Here is a 22,012-nt window from a genome sequence, read left to right as displayed (position 1 = left end):
GGAAACACTGACCCAGAGGTTTTAGTTGAGTGGAAACCCTGGGTGAGCCTGTAGTATTGAACAAAAGCAAGTCATCCAGTTATATTGGATGAGAAATGGAGGGACCATTCCTTGCAGATCATATTTGGAGAATCCTATATAATAAAGGGGTGATATGCAAATTAACTATCACTCCATCACAAAGATGGCAGCACCCATAGCCACAAGATGGCAGCGCCCAGTCCCCTCAGCCCCACCAGAGTGCCCCCGTCCTGTGGGAGGGATGGCCGCTGAGAGCAGGCATTGTAAGCAGCCTGGCGGAATGCTTGCTTTGTCACCGCAGTGATGAGGAAAGCATCCCACCCCAGCCGTGTAGGGCCTCTGGCCCACGAAGAGCCTCTGGGCAGCAGGTGCAGAATGGTCAAGCCCCACAGCAAGCAGAGAAGCATAGGGAGTGGGCCTTAGCCGTGACGACTCCTGGATTGGAGAGGGCTCTCCTAAGGGCTCCCAGATTGGAGAGGGTGCAGGTTGGGCTGAGGGACCCACCCACCCCCTGTACACAAATTTTGTGCACCAAGCCTCTAGTAATTTTCTAAAGGACAGTGGCAAATCAAGCCATATCATATGAGGAAGAAATAAAAGGAGTAGGGATGAAGTGGCGTGAACATGACAGCTTGGGAAAAATACTTAAAGGGCTGTTAGAAGGCTGAAGACTTCTGGGCTTCTGGTCAGATGGATAATTATAATGACAGTAACAACAGCAGATACTGACATGGCCCTTGCTATGTGCCAGACACTGTTCCAAGTGCCTTTCACTTGTTAACTCATTTAAATCTTACAACTTTATGAGATAGGCGCTATTAATAGTTCCATTTCATGGCAGAAGAAAATTAAGACGCAGGGAGATAAAGTTAATTTCCCAAGGTCACAAAGCCCATAAGTGGCAAGCAGGGGTCAGACTCTTGGAGCCGGAGCCTCTAATTCTATTCGTTCTGCTGGTGAATTTCAGCTCAGGCTGAAGACACTTTTAACAGGGTTCCCTGGACACAAATATTCAAGATCGTCCATTAAGGATGTTTGTTCTCATGCACGGGTGGTGTTTATATAGAAGCTAGGAGAACACAGTAGCTCTTGGTTAAGAGCTTGAGCTCTATGACTGCTAAAGGTCTTACAGCTCTGTGGTGCCATTACAAGATGAATTCACTTCTGTGGGTCCCTTTCATCTTTTACATTTTCCACAAAGAACCTCAAAAAGTGCTCAACAAAAGCTTTTATCAGAAGCTTGAATTGACACCATTTGCAGCTAGGAAATTTAAGGTTAAACAACTCATTACAGTGTGGGAAAATTTGTCATCCGGGATAATGACTGGTACTGCCGATGTGGTGGGTGTTGCAAGGCAAGTGGCCTGTTTATCTAAATGCTACCGGTTTGGCTCAGTGGATAGAGTGTCGGCCTGTGGACTCAAGGGTCCCAGGTTTGATTCCAGTCAAGGGTATGTACCTTGGTTGCAGGCACATCCCCAGTGGGGGATGTGCAGGAGGTAGCTGATCAATGTTTCTAGCTCTCTATCCCTCTCCCTTCCTCTCTGTGAAAAATCAATAAAATATATTTAAAATAAATAAATAAATGCTACTGCCTTTCTATGTGAAATGTGAATAGAGTCTTTATTTGCAAACCATATTCAAAGGAAGCAACATGGGTTTGCAATTCAAATACACATAGCCTGAATGATCCTAAATATCCATCATGTATTCAGTTTAAATTGGTCTCAGAAAAGGTAGTGCCCTTGGGTTCTTGGCAAAGTGAATGAAAATCGTTACTGGAGAAGGCATTTCCAGTCAAGGGCTCAAAAGTACCTCTTGAAAATATATTAAGGTCAATGTAGTACATGCTAAAAAAAAAAATAAGCACGTAGGAAATCAAGGTGAGCAAGAAGCAGCAGAAATAGCAGACCACAGAAAAAGATCCGCAGTGATTTTATGTGTTGGAATTGTTAGGTTATTTTTTGAAAACTATCTTTACTTTGTTTAAGAGAATATAACAGACATTGAAAAATATCTGCAGGGAACCACAAAGTTTAGAAGTGACCTTTAAAATGACCAACTAGCAGCAGCTGGTTTGTTCTCAGCGGATTGAGTGTTGGCCCATGGACTGAAGTCATGTGTTTGATTCCTGTCAAGGGCACACACCTCAGTTGCGGGATCCATCCCCAGCACCAGTCGGGAGTCACCCAATTGATGTTTCTCTCTCTTTATCTCTCCCCTCCCTTCCACTCTCCAAAAATACAACAACAACAAAATGATCAACTAAAACTTCTAGTTATTAAAAAGTACAATAAGAAAAGTTTAAAATATACTGTATGAGCTTACATCAGACTGAATGATTCTAAAGAGAGAAATAGATTCCAGGCAGAAGGGATCGTTTGCAACGAAGCATAACAGACAAAAAGGGAAAACTAGAGAAATGCAGGCTAGATAGAAAAAGTCTACATTTATCTTACAGGTTTCTGTAAGCAGAGCAGACAGGGGATGGAGAAGAGAAACTATATGTTGAGATGATGACTGAGAAAATTCCAGAGCTGACTAAAGACTCGAGCCCACAGGTTCCAGAAGCCCAGTTAATCCTGCAAAGTATAAATAAAACCCTAGAGATACAAGACAGGAAAAGGACGAATTGCCTTCAAAGAAACAACAATCAGCTTTACTGCTGACTTCTTAGCAGTAGCAGCAGAGAAAGTGAGATAAAAGTAGAGTAATATTTCAGTGTGCTACAACAAAGGAAAAACAAACCCCCAAAACCTAAAAATCTATGTCCCATAAAGATAGCTATCAAGAATATGGATAAAAAAGAGATTTTTCAGATAAAACCTGAGATATTCACTGCCAGCAGATACTAAAGGAATGAAAAAACAAAAAGGAAGTCGTCAATGTATGAATCAGTCTAACAATATAAAAAAATTTAAACAGTCTTATGGGGAAAAAAAGCAAGGACTAATTAAAATGCACGACTATGATAATATATAAATCAAGTGATGGCTAAATATATTTTGAGCTTTCTAAAATCATTGTACTGCTTGCTGGAATGGTGTTTATTAAAATTTAGACTTTGAAAGAGGAAGAAGGAAAGGGAGGAAAATAAAGATACAGACATAAAGAAACAGCGGGTCACCAAGAAAACACTAGGCCTGGTGGTTTGCATTCAATATCAACTCTGCCACCAGTTAGTTGTATGGCCTTTGAAAAGCTACTTCTCTCATCTATTTCTGGTGATTTTTTTGTTTTGTTTTGTTTTTTTGGTGTGTGTGTGTGTGTGTGTGTGTGTGTGTGTGTTTGTTTGTTTTCTGTAATATGAAGCTTTGGGACCAGATGAATTTTGAAACCTCTTCATTATGATTCTATGACACATTGAGAAATAGATTCTTTAGGAAAAAAAGGAATCAATACTTCTGGGTTATTTTTTTCCTCCTCTGAAATTTTATCAATAAACACTTGTCTTTTCCTTTTGGCTAACTTATGTGTCTGCTCCAACACTGGAGCTCACTCAATATAGTGTCACTCAGGTGCACAGTTTGCTTTCCATTAGTTAGTTTTTTTATTTCCTTGTCATCTCATAGCCAGAGTAATGGCAGCTCACAGCCTTAGGGGTAGATGGCTCATGTGAATGTTAGGGGGGGACCATTTGCAGAAACGAACTGCAAACACTGGCCTTCATTGTACAAGTTACTGATTTTTTTCTTTTAACTCATGACTTCTACTGATATGTGCCTCCTTTACTTTCTCACCTTGTTCCCTCCCCGTACCCCCCCTCTCCCGCCTTCATTCTCCCTCCTGTCTCTGCAGGCCAATAATAAGCCCGAGATCGAAGCGGCCCTCTTCCTAGACTGGATGAGGCTGGAACCCCAGTCCATGGTGTGGCTGCCAGTCCTGCACAGAGTGGCTGCTGCGGAAACCGCCAAGCATCAGGCCAAGTGTAACATCTGCAAGGAGTGCCCAATCATTGGATTCAGGTATTAGGAGTCCCCCCCAAATGTCAATTTTTTTTCATGTCCTTTCCTTTTAATGCCTTGACCTCCTGTACCAGTTGCTGTTAGTCTTCAAAGTGGGGGAGGAGGTGATCCATCGTGCCCCTGATCACTGCGTTATTTTGGTGGATCTGGCTCTTTAGGCAGGTGTCTCTCTGCACCTGTGCTTTTCAGCTCTTCAGAGGCACAGTCTTGGGTGAACACGACTGACTGCCTGTCTCCACTAAGATATGTGTCCGTCAACAGTATACAGATACACTGTGCCTCTCTGCCTTCCTGCAGCCAAAACATTCTGACCATCTGTCTTTTTATTTTTTATTTTTCACGATCTTTTCTGTTTATAGGCAGTATCCAAGAATGAGTTATAAAACTAAGGAATGATTCTATTTTGGTAGACCAGTCATGGTAGCTCAGTCTCTTATTCGCTTTGTACCATTTCCTTCCCCTAAAGTAATAAGACTTGTTTTAAGCACACGGGAACTTCTCTATCTGCGGATCTGATTAGGCTCTCTACATAGTATCCTAATGAACTTCTAAGGGAATATAAAGTATGCAAGTAAATGAAAGATTCACTAAGCAGCTATAAAAGGAACATGTTCCTTATAAATTTAAAAGTAAAAAGAGCTAAGAAACAAAGCAGGTTATTATTCTGAAATTCTTAAACTGTCACAGAAAACAACTGGCTCTTAACTTCCGCCTTGTCAACCTGTTTGGAGAGACAGAGATTTTTAAATGGACTCATCCTATTGAACAATAATCCCCAATCCAAATTCTGAAATGATGGTGTATTTAAACATCTGGGTCAACATCAAGGTTTCCTTAGCGATGACTAAGCCATAAAGTTGTAAACTATAGTCTGTGCCCGTTCAGAATCCACTTAGTCGCTAAGTAAATACTCTTCCTGGTTATGCTTGGGCTTGTTTTAATACTTGGTTGCCTAATAACTACTTTGTGTCATTTGTGTGCTCTGTCCTTCCATACTTCATGCTCTTTACAAAGGGGTTTTACAAAGCTTTAGAACAATGGTTCCCAACATGAGGCACAGGCCCCATGGGGGGAGGGGGGAGCAATTTGATTTATAAGGGGGCCAATTCGAGAATGAGTAATTAACAGTGTATTTTTTGCATTTCTTATGATTCTAGGGGCCTCATATACAATATATAAATATATAATATATTGTGGCATTTATGCATTGCACTTCTCTATATGTTTTGAAACTTTATTTGCTATTTTTTCATATCACTTCATATTATTGTTTTTTTAAATAATGTCTTTAGTGATTTCTTCCTCAGTACTTAAACTGTCCTTTCATTCTTTTATTTTTTTATTTTTTTATTTTTAAATATATTTTATTGATTTTGTACAGAGAGGAAGGAAGAGAGATAGTCAGACAGAAACATCGATGAGAGAGAGTCATCCATCAGCTGCCTCCTGCACACCCCCTACCGGGGATATGCCCGCAACCAAGGTACATGCCCTTGACCGGAATCGAACCTGGGACCCTTCAGTCCCCAAGCCGACGCTCAATCCATTGAGCCAAACCGGTCTCGGCTCATTCTTTTATTTTTCTCTTTCATGGATTCCATGTTCTTTGGGAGCTTGTTTAGACCAAGTAAATGGCCTTTTAGGCTTCCTCCAAGTGACTAGGAGTTCACTTTTTGAATAATAAGAATTACACTGAGTGGCCAGATTATTATTAGGTCTAGTAATAATTGATGTCGTTTTCTAATACTTTTTTAAATCGAATTTATTTAAACAATACAACAAAATTTAATCAACAATATAGTTGCCATTGTTTTCTACTACTTGTGCCCAATGCTCAGGAAGCATTTTAATCCCTCTGTTGTAAAATTCTTGTGATTTTGATGCAAAAAATTCGGTCAATGCATTTTTGAGGCATTCTTCATTATTAAATTTTTTTCCAAGAAGACAGTTTTGCAAAGAACGAAACAAATGGTAATCGGAAGGGGCAATATCAGGAGAATATGCAGGTTGAGGGAGAACTTCCCATTCCAACTGGCGCAGTTTTTCAGCAGTGATTCTTGCAGTATGCGGTCGTGCGTTATCGTGGTGAAGAATTACGCCCTTCCGATTAATCAGCGTGGGTTCTTTTTCTCTTAAAGCTTGGGCTAACCTTTCCAACTGGGCACTAGACACTGCACTTGTAATGGTTCGGTTAGATGGTAAAAGTTCATAATGAAGAATTCCTTTAAAATTCCACCAAACACACAACATCACTTTTTTCGCATGCAAGTCAGGTTTTGGCGTGGGCTGTGGAGCCTCATTTTTGTCCAACCATTGAGGCCGCCTTTTCAAATTAACATACAGCACCCATTTTTCACCTCCGGTAACAATTTGCTCTAAAAACGGCAAACGGTTTTGACGAGAGAGGAGCGAACTGCAAATTGTGACTCTTTGATTATGGTTGTTGTCGGTCAACTCATGAGGAACCCATTTTCCAAACTTTTGGACTTTGCCAAGTGCACGCAATTGATTGGAAATTGTTTTTTGTGAACAATTTAAAGTTGTCGCAAGCTCTTGTTGGGTAATTTGAGGATTTTGCACCAAAAGAGCTTGAAGAGCTTCTTGATCAAAATTGGACACACGGCCTCGACCACTCTTGTCATCTAACGAAAAATTTCCCTCGCGAAATTTCTCAAACCAACGCTGGCATTTTCTGGCGCTAACTGCATCTTGACCAAGAGCACTACAGATGTTTTTTGCAGCCTCACTTGCTTTTCTTCCTAATTGGAACTCGTAAAGCATGCAGTGCCGAATATGCTCTTCATCCGCCATCTTCTTAGCCCTAGTTTTGCAACAAAAACCAAACCAAACACAAACTTTTTCAAGCAAAACTTGTTAATTGCACTTCACACGTTCTGTAGATACCACGTGTTTGAAGGTTATGTCAATACAAGTCAACGCCAAGCAAGATTTTAAACGAATGTTTAAAAACGACATTAATTATTACTAGACCCGATTTAATCTCTAAATGCATAATAATCTGGCACTCAGTGTATGTGTGTGTGTGTATATATATAAAATATATATATTAGAGGCCCGGTGCATGAACTCGTGCATGGGTGGGGTCCAGCCAGACTGGCCAGGGGGAGGGGACATGGGCGGTTGTCCGACCTGTCTGCTGGTCGAACTCCTGGTTGAGGGGACAATTTGCATATTAGCCTTTTATTATATAGGATATACACTGAGTGGCCAGATTATTATGCATTCAGAGATCATAATAATCTGGCCACTCAGTATATATGTCATGGGGAGGGGGGCATTAGGATTTTAGAGATGCTTAGGTAGGGCATGGCTAAAAAAAAAGGTTGGGGACCCCACTGTGTTAGAGGTTTCTAAAGCCAAGAGAGACAATACTGAATAGGCAGGGCTTGCAAAGGACACCTTCTTTCCGTCCTGGTTTTTGCATGTAAGAATGGTGCTAGTTGATATTATGTCCTTAGAGATGTTGTGAACCCTCCCCCCAAATCATTTGCCTGTGTGTTTGCTTGCGTAGGTCCTGTATTTACAATTTTGTTCCACCCTCTTCCTCTCCAATTTTATAATTACAGATTACCTGTCTCCCTCATTTATATCCCTAACACTCTTTGTAACTCAAAGAGGCTCAGGAAAGCTGGAAGGTCCCAAATACTACTGTGTTATACTAAAGAGAAATAAATTTCATTCTTTAACAAGCAGAAAAAAAAGAATGATGCTGTGGCAGGGGCAGGTGTGAGGAGCCATAGGGCAGAGCATTACATTCCTTCTTTTGTGAGCTCCCCTCACTAGTAAGATGCATAGGGGAAATTTTATAAAAATAAAAAAGGAACTGAAACTGGTTTGGCTCAGTAGATAGAGCATCAGCCTTTGGACTGAAATGTCCCAGGTTCGATTCTGGTCAAGGGCATGTACATTGGTTGGGGGCACATCCCCGGAAGAGGGTGTGCAGGAGGCAGCTGGTCGATGTTTCTCTCATCGATGTTTCTGGCTCTTTATCCCTCTCCCTTCCTCTCTGTAAGAAATCAATAAAATATATTTTTAAAATATATAAATAAAAAATAAAAAGGAGAATGCTTTGGAAGATCTAAGAGCATTTTCACATTCACTCCTCTTGTCCTTATCAGATTCGATTATTTTAGGAATTAGCCCTTCTCTTTCCTCCTGCCTCTCCCCTTCTCCTAAAGATGGTTGGGATCTAAAAAAGGTATCTCCCCCCCACCACCACCACCACCATTTCCCATAACTGACATAAGAAAAATGTTTATTTGAATTGGCTAAAATTCTTACCTGAGAAAGCAAAATGCAAAGAGAGTGTGAAACAAAGGTTACACTATTCAAAATGTACCATCTAATATGCACACAGTATGCATTCTTTCATCTACAATAATATACAATTTTTGTCCTTTCTTGGGGCTTCACTTATCATTTGTGGGTAATGTGGTAAGGGATTGAAGAGAGACAGATAAAAGCGATTATCCAAGTAACTCTCTGAAGATGAATCATGTCAATCAATCAGAAAAAGTAATTTAAAAAGATTTATTTTAATGGAAAGTTCATGTTTAATTTTCTTTTGTTTTATGAAATTGCTTTATATATATATATGTATACATATTTCATTGATTTCAGAGAGGAAAGGAGAGGGATAGAGAGAGAGAAACATTGATGAGAGAGAAACATCATTTGACTGGCTACCCCTTGCATGACCCCCTGGGGATTGAGCCCACAACTAGGGCATGTGCCTGACTGGGAACTCAGTGACCTTCTGGTTCATAGGTTGATGCTCAACCACTAAGCCACTCCACCAGGCCGGGCTCATCTTTATATTATATATATATATATATATATATATATATATATATATATATATATAATTTTTTTTTAAACTGCTTCAGAAAAGTTTTGTTCCCATGATAGGTAGGGGGCCTATAATACATAGATCTGTCTCTCCTGAAAGTTCTTTCAAATTCTAGTATTTGGTTTTAGAATTAAGCCAGGGTGGAAGAAGGTTTATTAAAGAATGTTCTTTGAGAATTTGATTTGAAGAAATACATACGTGTTTGTTTTTGTTCTTTACCAGGTACAGGAGTCTGAAGCACTTTAATTATGACATCTGCCAAAGTTGCTTTTTTTCTGGTCGTGTTGCGAAAGGCCATAAAATGCACTACCCCATGGTGGAATATTGCACTCCGGTAAGCTGAATGCCTCCCTGATGTGAGTTAGTTCACCTGGGAGAAGTTTCCATTTGGGACAGTATTACTGATCCCATGTAATGCTGTAATGTCTACATTCCCCAGATGTTCCCCAGCTAAAGTGGCTCCAAATAGGAATCTCATGTCCCGCGTGGAAAGAGTTCCAATTCAGGGTTCAGGTTCTGGAGAAGAGCCGCACACAAATGAAAGGACTTGAGACTTGAAGAAATTCAATTTGGCAATTTGGGGGGCCAAGGGGTACTCCAACTCTAGAGGGAGAACTACTCCCTGCTCTGGCCCTGCCATCCCTTTTATTGAGGCTTTGGGGAAAACATCTTAGGCAAAATAAATAGAAATTTACATGATAACAGAAACTTACATGGGACAAACAAGGTGAGGCTGCTTCAGCTAACAATGTCTCAACTAAAGGGTGAGTGGTTAGAGCAATTAGGTTGTTGACCAGCCTTTCTGGCTTCCTGTCAACATCTCTCTTTTACTGAAACTTATCTGTTTCCAGCAGCTCCAGATTGTGGTGCCAGGATTTACCTTACCCCTGGTGCATAGGGCATGAGCTGGCACATATGGACTGTTGTAGACACTCAACAAATACTGATGAGTGAATAAATAGGCTTTTCTTCCATTTGCATTGGCTGTAGGGAAGACATTTTCACATTTCTGCACAGCCCTAGCAGGTGTGTAGAGAGATTTTATGGTCATGGGGCATGTTGGCTTTAGGGGTATAATGTGGGTTCCCCCAAATTCATAATCTACCCCTTCCTAGCAATCTTGCTCATCTCCTATCTGTTTTATATACTAACACTTGTCAAGCAAATGCTAGGTGTTTACCTTTTAAACTACTCAGTGTGAAATTGCTATTATTTTTACCCCCCTTTTAGAGATGAGGGCTCTGAGCTCCTAAGGTTAAATAATTCACCCAAAACTCCAGAATGAAGCCTTCTAAGATGTTGTTTTGGGAAAATATTAAGGGGCTAGCAGAACTTTGGAAAATCAACTGGCAGGAAGAAAAGGTCCTAGACCTGGTAGTTAGACAGACCTGGGTGTAAATCCAATGTTCCTTTAACACTAGTTGCTTCCTATTCACAGTCTGTGACTAGCAGCACTGGCTTTGCCTGCAGGCTTCCTTATTAGAAACTCAGAATGCCAAGCCCCATCCCTGACTTTCTCAAGCAAAACCTGCATTTTCTCCAGATTTGCAGGTGATTCCCACACACTTCAATTCGAGAAGCTCCGCTTTAGAATATTTCTCTCTTCCATCATTGGAGTGATCCTCTCAGTTTTTCCATGGTCTTTCTCTCTGATTCCTTTGCCATGATATTTGATGATGGAGAATGAATCATGCCGTGAATATATTGAGTGGGTGAAACATGGTACCCATGTGGACAGTAGTACATTTTTAAAATACCTTAAAGTGTGGCGAAACTTCAAGTTAACTTTTCGACTTTAAGACTTCTAGAAATTACCACTTATTGAGTAGCCCAGTAGTTGAGGTACTTCATTTATTCAGTGTAACAGCTTCTTGAGGTATATTGGCCCAATTCACAGGGGATCTGAGCCTGAGACAGGCAAATAACTTACTGTTCCAAGTTAATCCCACTAGTAAATGCCAGGCCTGGTTTCAAAACCCTGGTTTTTGTCTGATTTCAAGGCCTTTGCTCTCAACTCTTACTCTCTCCAAGATTGTTTTATGGTACTAATGCCCTGAGTTGGAGCACTGGAGTGGTCCTTCTTATGGAGGTCTTACTTTCCCAAGTCTGATGTCAACCCAATTTCCCTTTCAGACTACATCCGGAGAAGATGTTCGTGACTTTGCCAAGGTACTAAAAAACAAATTTCGAACCAAAAGGTATTTTGCGAAGCATCCCCGAATGGGCTACCTGCCAGTGCAGACTGTCTTAGAGGGGGACAACATGGAAACGTGAGTAGTGGCAAAAGCAAAGCGGACTCTCACTTGATGTATATTCGATCTCCTTTCAGCTGAATACCTTCCTTCACTACGAAATGCAAACAGTCTCTCCAATTTCTTTCTCTAGATTTCCTATAGATGAAAAGAGCAAACCAGGCTGATATCGGCATTTTCTGTGTCAATTGTCCCATGACAATGACCTTTCCCAAAAGTAAAACTTTATCTCACAGGGAAAGCAGCAAGCTCCAACTGCTAAATTAGCTCTCAAAGCTTTTAAGATAAGCGGGACTGTTTACAAATGAGTGATTTCGATATTTCATTCTGATTTTCCTCCCTCACAAATCAGATGTGTGTCTCTTTGGATCTGATTGTGTGGTCATGTTGAATCACTTTTTTTTTTTCTATTTGAAAGAAGATAGAGTCACAGGAAATTCTTTCACAGTAAGCAGTAATGATTCCCATGATCAAGCTGAGGATGCCTTCACCTCACTTAAACCTTCTTCTCTCCACAACTCTGGTGGCAATCACACCACTGCTGGATTTTCTTTTAATTCACTTTGCACTTTTGTTTGGCTGTTGCTTTCCATGGTTTATCCTTAATTGGTTAGGTTTTATTTATGTTGACCTTTCAGTATTATTATTATTATTTTTTTTTTTTTGAGGCTGAGTTTGCCTGTGTCTCTTCACCACCTCATTTTTTGTTTTGCAGTCCTGTTACTCTGATCAACTTCTGGCCGGTAGATTCTGCGTGAGTACTTCTGCTGAAGGGTGCTGCTGCCACCAACACATTCGCTTGCTGATTTTTAAACTTTTTGTTTTGTTTTGTTTTGTTTATTTGTTTTGTTTTAAAGACACATCGATTTCCTTTGTTGCATTTTGATTTTTTTCTCCCCTTGGTAAAACTTTGAGAGTGCCATCGACCACAGATCAGGAGAATCAGACTAAGGTTTTCAGGTGCCTACCTGGTGCAATTGGAATGAGCAGAAATCCTGGCCTTGAGTTCAAAAGAACATCAGAGACATTATTGGGCTGTTAGTTGTGTTCCTGGGAGACATGTTTATATATTCAATTATAAGCAGAGAAGAGTTTTCTGATTACATAAGACCATCCTTTAGCCACGTTCCTTGAGATTCCATGCTTTAAGGCCTTCGAAAGGATGATGGTTTATTCTTCAGGACTTGTTTATAAGTGAATCATTAAATATCAGCAGAATCCATTGTATAGTGGGATGTTGAGTTGGGCTGAATAATTTCAGTAAGGTGTGCGGACTTTTTCTCATGTAATGTCATGCTAATTGACTGATATTTATATACATGAGCTCATTTTATTAACTAAACTCATTTTGCTCTTCTCTCCTAAATATTCAGCTCATAAGCAGAAAAGTGTACTGCAGTCTTCATTACTAGTGGCATGTATTAATAATACTAATATTAGGTACCAACAGCTAATTGATTTATCTCAGAGTTTATAATGGTAGAAAATTCATTTTGAGGGTCTGTGATTTATGTATTAGCAAACAGTGTGCATGTTTTAAAATCGTGTGGGGCTTTTTTGATATCTCAAAGTGTAGTTTATTAAAATATGTACTTAAAGTCAGACAGCTCTATTATATATAAGGGGTAAATGCCCAATTTGGAAGACAGGCTTGTGTAAGAATTCAATTTATTTTTATTGAGTCTTTTTTATTGTTCCACCATGTAATTTAATTTAAAGTAGATCCTTTTTTAAAATCCTGTAGTGATAAATGCAAACAATTAATTGAAATTTATTTTAGGTCTTTATTGGCCTATAGGAAGTGTAAGGCATCTTTTTTTTAAGCTGCATTATTATTCCCCTTAATTTTGAGATATGGGAGCTACCTGGTTTCCTTAATCATCATGGGTAAACAACTTGGGGAGATTTAATTATGTTCCTTGTTATTGGTAATTGTTCCCCCTAACCCAGGTAGTCTACTTGTTTATAGAAGTAAGAAGCTTTTAAAAAATTGATGTACTGAAATTCTCAGCCTGATTGGATCCTGATAAAGAAATGAATTTACTCTGGGTTGGAATAAGTTTTAACCAGTTAAAAAATCCAAAAGATAAATAGGCTAAAGAATAATTTTTAAAAAATGAACGGATAGAGATAGTATAAAATAATAAGCAAAGAGTAACTAACAGTTCCTTGAAAGAAGAAAAAAAATGTTTATTTAATACGTACACTCTTGAGAAAACATGATGTCAGTGAGCTTTTGGTGTGACTGATTTTAACTACAGGGTTTTTGTTTTAAACTTTTAAGAACTTTAAAATGAATAACAGCCTTTATTAAAATGTATTCTCAGACAACTAAAACATACCCTCCTCTTGTCTTCTTATAAAAGTTTACTAGATTATTCAGAAAGTAGGAAATTCCAATTTTAAAGAAGAAAATAAACCCAGCAGACTAAAGTTCCTGGTTTCTTTAACACCAGTCATCTTTTTAAGGTCCTTCTTCCTAGGATTATATAATTTCTAAAATATACTGTAAAGCTCTTCTATTCAGGCAGAAGAGCCAGGTCCTAAGGTTTCTTACTTTGCAAGAATTCTATCTGATGTTAACAAATCCTCTGATGATGGAGCATTTAATCCATTTACTATGGATCACAGAGTTTGAATCTTTATTGAGGTACAGATCTTTCCTTTTTTCCTTTGACAAAACCTTTATTTACCTATATCTGTCTTATCATTTAAAACTAAATCTAGTGTAAATATTTTACATTGTTTGCCCACAAATGAGACAGTCAAGTAATATTCTTGGAGCTATTCTCCTTTGAAACCTAAATGAATGAAAACCTAGTGGAATTCTTCAAAAGAGAAAGTGGTAATGGGTGGACTAGAATTGGCCATTAATTATATTTAAAAAATAAACCTTCTGTGTACATTGTTTTGTATTTAGGAAGTGGGAAGGGAGAAGGGTATTCTTACTTTCCCTTCGAAAAGTGTTTTAGAAAGCCTTGCATTCATAGTTTTGCTTCTGTACTAAGTGGTTTTGTACTTTTACTAATTCTTGGTTTTTAAGTGCTTGTTTTCTGACCAGTACTCCCTTTTGGCTAATTTTCTAACTTAAAAAGTATCTTCTTTACTGTATATATATTTAGATTTCTGGTTATTATGAGTTCTTGTGCTTACGCATGCTGTGTTAGGTGCTGTGTGCATTAATAAGAAAAATAACATGGAATTATCCTCAAGGCTAAGACTTAAAGCTCTGCATAAGATTTTCTGTATGAGATTTTATTAAAGTGTTTTGGGTTTTCTTGTTATAGTTATGCTTCAAGGTCTCAGGTTTTTCTTCTATATATTACTAGGGTAGCAACTATTATAAGGGAAAACATTAAATATTTTTTATGATAGTAAGCTTTTAGCTCATAATTAGTGTATAATTGAAAGACTGTTCTGTTCCATAGATAGGGCTTATAAGCCAAATAATCAAAGTACTAAATTATCTTTACTTACAGTAAATATTTCAAAAACAAACCTTAGCATTTTCTTAATTATGGGCTGCTCCAGGGTTCTAAGAAATTACCAGATTAACTCTCTAAAACTAGAGTAAAGATTCACCTGGAAATCTTTGGATATGTCTAGTAATTTGGGTAGTTATCCTTCTATTTCCTCGGGATAGTTTAAATGTCTTTATAATTCATTCCACCTGTGGTTACGGTGACTTGACTTAGACAACACTGATTTCTTAAAAAAGATATTTATCAGAGGAGACATCAGTTCCCCAGTGATTTGCTGTAGTGTGTTGTAATAATTTTATGATTGTGTGTTGTTGTTTTTTTAAGAAAGATGGATTTCTAACATATTTCCTGTGTAAGCCTAGATGACTACATGTTTTTCTTTTTTTATGTAAGAAAAAAAAACAAACCTTAATGTTTCTACCAAGTCCTTGATTGCTACTTGGACATTGGACTATACCAGTTCTAACAGAATAGATTACTGCTGACTTTTAGATTCATGCCTTTACCTAAGGGCTTTCTGTGTTAGGAGAAAAATGTAAGAGACCTTTTGTACTATCCCAATTAAAACAAAAAGCATAAGCCCAAACTGATTTTCAAAATAGATGGATGTTTTTCCTAAGGTACTATACCAGTGGTCGGCAAACTCATGAGTCAACAGAACCAAATATTAACAGTACAGCAATTGAAATTTCTTTAGAGAGCCAAATTTTTTTTAACTTAAACTTCTTCTAATGCCACATCTTCAAAATAGACTGGCCCAAGCCATGATATTTTGTGGAAGAGCCACACTCAAGGAGCCAAAGAGCTGCCTGTGGCTCACGAGCCACAGTTTGCCAACCATGGTACTATACCAACTTCAGTAATCATTAATAGATTAAATGTGAAAGAATGGAAAAAATATTAACCCCACCAAAATTCTAGTCTGTGGACCCAAAGATAAGGTTTTTATGTCCCAAAAGTATATACACTAATTCTTGCTAATTAATTCCTCCCTCTTGTTTTCCCCTCTGAATATTAGCACACCGTATCCCTAATGAGAAATATTTTGAATATTGTGACATTATATGGAATTTAGTCATTCTTTCTAAAAAGCATTACAATATAACTCTGGGTCATTCACTTTATTATCCGAAATAGTAATATATACCTGCTGCTAAATTGGTAGATGTATCCCTTCCTTAAAAAATTACACAGACCAAGGTGTCTTGATATGTGGAATCTTAAGAAGTCATGGACTGCAGTGGCCTCTTTAAAACTAAAATTGTTGACTGTGAATCTAGGCAAACGTACAGTTTCCATTCAATAAAAGAAAGGATATAATAAATGGCACAGATGTAGACTTGAAAATTTAAAACCACATGGTGCTAAAACAATTTCAGAACTATAGGACACAAGACATTACAAGATAGGATAAAATATCACACAGAGATTGGTTCCCTCAACCTTTTCTATAATTGAAACTTTCCACAGAAGTTTTTGATATCTCTCTATGGCTTTTGATAAAAGCAAAAGTATGAGAAATCCTCTCTCCAACCTGAATTTAAAATATTGGATGATTTGTAAGCTACAGGAACAACTAAATGTGTACATTATCCATAGAATTAGAATAAAAGCATTCTAGGCCATGTATATAACATAATTGTGTGGTGGGTTTTCTTTTCTCTATTATAGGATGGTATCTATGACTAATCACATTTTCTGCCTTATAGGCCTGCCTCGTCCCCTCAACTTTCACACGATGATACTCATTCACGCATTGAACATTATGCTAGCAGGTATGAGACTAGTTGAATGCCAGGCAAATATTGATTAAAGTAACTAACCAAGGAAAGCTAACCGATAATAATTTTAAACGAATCTTTTCTTTTCCCCCCCAAACTTGTCTGATTTCTACTAATCAACCTGCCCTCTAACGTGCATGCCATTTCACTGCATGTGGGTTTTGGACAATAATAAGAGCATTAGTCCAGAACGATCTCCCCGAACCCCAGCCTTTAAATATTTCTGATAGCTTTGTTATGTTTTGCATAGTGAGCACGTTTAATAAATTGGCCTAGAAACCATATAGCCTTTTTAGAAAACTGCTAGACCAGACATAAGTATGTGAAGAAATGATACTGTGTTATACAGAGAATATGAAAGCATTGGCTTTCCATTTGTGTGTTTATTTTACATAATATGCTGTAAATAAGAGAATAATTGATTTGCCTTCTCTTTGGACTTTTCTGTCTTACCTTCTTTGTGTTTGAGATCATTTTATACCTAAAAACTGAATTGCTAATTGTAAATACCTTATGATTGTTAAATAAATCTGGAAGAGTTTGGTTAACTTTTTGTTGTATAAAAACCTTTTTATTGTCTGAGGTGAATGAGGTTTTTTTTTTAAAAAAAAAATATATATATATATTGATTTCATCAAGGAAGGGAGAGGGAGAGAGGAATAGAAACATCAATGATGAGAGAGAATCATTGATTGGCTGCCTCCCCACTGGGGACGGAGCCCGTAATTGAGCATGTGCCCTGACCGGGAATCAAACCATGACCTCCTGGTTCATAGGTTGATGCTCAACCACTGGGCCACTCTGAATGGGCTGAGGTGAAGGAGGTTTTTAAAGGTAAAAATTGGTAGCAGAAGGTGTGTAGAGCACTTACTGTGAATCCATCCTTTATCAGTATTCTCACTGCTGACCATGTCTGTCATCAGTGGGAAACTTTAATGATCTTAAAAAACAAGGGGTAGTGTAAGGATATGGAGTATATTTGTTGTTAGGGGAGCTTTCTTGTGAAAACCAAGGCTTGTTCTCAGTGAAAGGAAGATTGACCTGTGAAGGAGAAAAGAAAAACAAAATACACCTTCCTTCCCTTATAATTTATAGCATAAATATAAAGCTACTAACCAGCTGTGGTCTACCACTCACTGCCTCAAATGGTTCGGCCAACACACACGTCCTTTAATTTGAAGGATTTCTTTCTCCTCTTGACGTGATTTATCTGTTAGTTTTCAGGAATGTTCGATTAGGTCTTGAATAGATTCTAAGAAGTCACATAAGTTTTAATGAGCTTTTACGTTTTTTATCAGGCTAGCAGAAATGGAAAACAGCAATGGATCTTATCTAAATGATAGCATCTCTCCTAATGAGAGCATGTAAGTATCCCGTCTCTTTTTACAAAATGTTCCTGAAGATGAAATTGCTTTGAGGGAGGTAGAAGTAGGATAGCTCAGAAGATAGAAATTAGCATTATATACATTTGATCTTTTAAGGAGCCCTTCGTTTACTTTTTTTCCCCTTAACTCTTAACCTGATATGGAATGAGCTCATCCTAACTGTGGCATTATTGGTATTCCAGAATAGCAAAAACCGTTTGCCTTATTCTTATTTAATTCCATATTACCACAAATTGCAGAGTCCCCAAATAGTTAAACTATATTAAATACTTGATCTTTGACCAGACCTGCCCGATATTTAAATCTATTGGGTAGTGATTTTTAAAAAATATTTTTTCATTGATTTCAGACAGGAAGGGAGGGGGTAGAGAGATAGAAACATCAGCGATGAGAGAGAATCATTGATTGACTGCCTCCCTCATGCTCCCTACTGGGGACTGAGCCTGCAACCTGGTCATGTGCTCTTGATTGGAATCAAACATGGGACCTTTCAGTCCGCAGGCCAACAGTTTATCCACTGAGCCAAACCAGCTAGGGCAATTGGGTAGTAGTAATTTTTTAAAAATATATATATTTTATTGATATTTTACAGAGAGGAAGAGAGAGAGGGATAGAAAGTTAGAAACATCGATGAGAGAGAAACATTGATCAGCTGCCTCTAGCACACCTTCTACTGGGGATGTGCCCACAACCAAGGTACATGCCCTTGACTGGAATCGAACCCGGGACCTTTCAGTCTGTAGGCTGACGCTCTATCCACTGAGCCAAACCAGTTTCAGCTGGGTAGTAGTAATTTTTAAAGTGATGGCTAGGTAGTATGTTCTCCACTCATAGGGAAGTGGAGACAATCTCACAGAGTCGTATTGGTATTCCCATATGGTAGGTTGTGCATTTTTCTGCAGAGATCTGAAGCAGTAGGGTTTTGTGATTTAGCATCTTCACCAGCTAAAATAAAGGGAGGCAATCTTGTCAAGGGTTTTAGAAGAGGAAGTACATATTCCAGTCACAGGTTTTTAGTGGAATGATAAACGAGGCCTGTCAAACTTAAGGAAGGAGAGAGAGTGATGTTAGAAGTGTCAGGGAGCAGATCTCTGACAGCCAAACGGAGGCTTCCTTATAGAGCAGGGGAAGCATTCACACTACGGAGCCCAGAGGAATATCTCCATGAACCAAGGGCCTGCAGTAGCGGGAGTAGATTAAGAAACTAGTAGGAGGGGAAAATAAAGCTCTGCTAACTGACTAGATAATTTAGAGAGAAGAAATCTGGTCAAAATACAACAATGTTTTTAGTTTGAGAACTAACGGATGTTGCACCAGTTTGTCCTGGGAAATCTAGACAGAGGGATGAGTAGTAAATTTGTCATAGGTAGTGGATATGGCAACACAAAGTTCTACTCAGATGAGAAGAGGCTGAGGGAAATAGCATTAAAGGGGCACTTATGCATTACTGGTTATTGAAGACATAGAATATTAATAAATCACCTCATCTGATACATACAGGCAATTAAGGTACTAATAGAGCCAAGTCAGTACTCAACCAATTGTGTATGATTTACTTACAACAATAGAAAACAAAACAAAACCTTTCCCCCAAACGTAACTCTGGTGCATTCTCTTTCTTAGTTATGGGGGAAAGTGTTAATATATAAAGTACTTTGACAGGAATATATGTGTCCAAAGTGTAAACAACCGGAGTTATTTGCTTCTCCTGGTCAGTGATTTTAATGTTAGAAGCTCTAGCACATTTAATTCAAGTTGTATCTGTATGATAATGACTGCCATTAATTGAGGGCTTACGAGAGCAGTAAGAGAAGTTTAATTGTAACCATTTTTTAATATGTTTCTATTGATTTCAGAGAGAGAAAGGGAGAAGGGAGAGAGAGAGATAGAAACAACAAGGATGAGAGGGAATCATTGATTGGCTACCTCCTGCACGCCCCTCACTGAGGAAGGAGCCTGCAACCCAGGCATGTGCCCTGACCTGGAATCAACCATGACCTCCTGGTTCATAGGTTGATGTTCAACCTCTGGGCCACATTGGCTGGGCTAATTATAACTACTAGTTATAATTAAACATGATAAGGTTTAGCAATAAAATGTCAGAATTTGGGAAGAGATAAATTAGTCAGGCAGTAAAACTGCTCTTGTTTTATTTTTAAATGAAAAGCTTTAGTTCATTCTGAGGACATAAAATCCATTTGATTCACTTTTGAATGGTAAAATCGTGGTATTTTAGGGGATGGTCTGGAGAATTGGTTTAGAGGATTATTTGGCTTCTTAAGTATTTTTTTAAATAACCAATGATTACTTTTAGTCAACATTTCACTTCTCAACCAATTCCCTGGCTAGATGGACCAAAATATAAATCAGGGGGATTTTTTCCCCCATAAAATATCTGAACTTTTTTTCAACTCAGAAGATACGGCAATGAGAAAAGAAAATTAAATGGGTGTGGAGAGAGGACTATGAGCCTATATCTTAATGGTAGTTAGCTAAGCAGAGCGTTAGCCTCTCATTAGAACAGGGTGAAGTTCTTATAACATGGGGATGCACAGGCTTTTCAGGAGCTGGGAGCAATGCAATCAGAAAATACTTTTTTTTTTTTTCCTGTGTAGCAGAGCTTCGTTTAAAGGAAAGATTACAGCTGCCTCTCAAAATATAAGCCTTTTGCCTCTTTGTTCCCCAAGATTAGCTGTTCTAAAGAATGAATCCAGTTTTCTTTTAGCCACTTCAATGGCCTTTTTCTTCCAATTTTTTTTAATCTAAATAATAATGGAATGAAACAATCATTTATCTACAGTTTCCTTATTGTTACTTTTCAGCCTCTGGTTTTTATAAGTTGAAACTGGCTTACTAAAGTGACATTTTTTGGTTACATAGCCTTCCGTTAGACAAAATATTTACTCATTTTTATTTTTAAATATATTTTTATTGTTGATTTCAGAGAGAAAAAGAGAAGGAAAGAGATAGAAGCATCAATGATGAGAGAATCATTGATCGGATGCCTCCCACACACCCCCACTGGGGATGGAGCCTGCAAACTGGGCATGTGCCCTGACTGAGAATCAAACTATGACCTCCTGGTTCATTGGTCAATGCTCAACTGAGCCACTCCAGCTGGGCTTTACTCGTATTATTTTAAAGGCATCAGGTTTTTTTTGTTGTTGTTTTCTTTTTGTTTTGTTTTTTTCTGGTCAGTATCAACAATAATGTGGGTTAGTGAACAGATTACCCTGATATGCTTGGTAAAAACAGTATACAGCCATTATTCTATTTTCTAATATTTATTACCTATTGGTTAAACAATCAACATAGAGTCCCAATATTTATATAATTCTGCCATGAATCTAGCCATATAAATAGGCCAATCAAATCCAATTGAAAAGAAGAAAAACACTCGAATTGTCACCCGCAGAATGGTAGACCACAGCCTCAGCAGTATCAGAATGGAACAAGGGTCTAATTAATTGTTAAGAGCAAATAAGTGTTTCTATTTTTAAGTCCACACCTGAGTCCCTGATCCCCAACATAAGTAAGTGGGGGAAAAACCAAAACCTTTGATTTTATTTTCCAGAGATGATGAACATTTGTTAATCCAGCATTACTGCCAAAGTTTGAACCAGGACTCCCCCCTGAGCCAGCCTCGTAGTCCTGCCCAGATCTTGATTTCCTTAGAGAGTGAGGAAAGAGGGGAGCTAGAGAGAATCCTAGCAGATCTTGAGGAAGAAAACAGGTGAGTTTTCTTTCTAGCTTTGTCATTGGTATGCAGAGTGCATACGCTTGCACACATAGAAAAGTGCCAGGAATCTTCACTTAGAGTCGTTCTATGTCTAATTGTTTTCTCCAATAATCTGTTTAGCTCCTTGTATAGATTCTTTCTTTTTTTTAATCGGAAAGAAGAAAATGAATGCAGTAGTATAATTAAGAATTCATATTTTAGGTGGGTAAGGAATGAACTTTCCCACCTAAAGGTATTTGATTTGCTGCATGTGTTTTAGAGGCTTTGATTTTCTGTGTGAGAACAGAATTGAAGAACAAAGCAGGTCATTTAATTTTATGATTATGATTTGTACATGTCTTTGGCCATATTACCTCTCTCAAAGCATTTAAGAAAATAGGTTCATTGGCTTGGTCATGCTTGGGAACAAATTAGTTCATCTCATTTCTCATCATCAAACACAGTCATCATTGATGCTCACCATTATAGCAGGTTAGGGGGTTGTTTCCAGCTGTCAGGCATCACCTGCAAAAGATGT

General features: G+C 38.3%; 1 protein-coding gene across 5 annotated transcripts in view; it reads left to right on the top strand.

Annotated features, from left to right (window-relative positions):
- DMD (dystrophin) overlaps positions 1 to 22,012 on the top strand; it is a 1,962,662-nt gene that overhangs the window by 1,890,905 nt on the left and 49,745 nt on the right. For 4 of the 5 annotated variants that reach the window (XM_045582357.1, XM_045582356.1, XM_036439738.2 and 1 more), the window contains 7 exons: positions 3,820 to 3,986; positions 9,079 to 9,190; positions 10,990 to 11,126; positions 11,824 to 11,862; positions 16,300 to 16,365; positions 17,670 to 17,735; positions 21,331 to 21,489. In XM_045582357.1, the coding sequence (XP_045438313.1) occupies positions 3,820 to 3,986; positions 9,079 to 9,190; positions 10,990 to 11,126; positions 11,824 to 11,862; positions 16,300 to 16,365; positions 17,670 to 17,735; positions 21,331 to 21,489 (746 nt within the window). The remainder of the gene's footprint in view (positions 1 to 3,819; positions 3,987 to 9,078; positions 9,191 to 10,989; positions 11,127 to 11,823; positions 11,863 to 16,299; positions 16,366 to 17,669; positions 17,736 to 21,330; positions 21,490 to 22,012) is intronic. The other variant, XM_045582355.1, reaches the window with a different exon arrangement.

The sequence above is a fragment of the Pipistrellus kuhlii genome, unplaced genomic scaffold (assembly GCF_014108245.1).
Source record: "Pipistrellus kuhlii isolate mPipKuh1 unplaced genomic scaffold, mPipKuh1.p scaffold_m20_p_16, whole genome shotgun sequence".
Lineage (NCBI taxonomy): Eukaryota > Metazoa > Chordata > Mammalia > Chiroptera > Vespertilionidae > Pipistrellus > Pipistrellus kuhlii.
The sequence above is the reverse complement of the archived record's forward strand: the minus strand, read 5'-3'. Positions and strand labels throughout refer to the sequence as shown.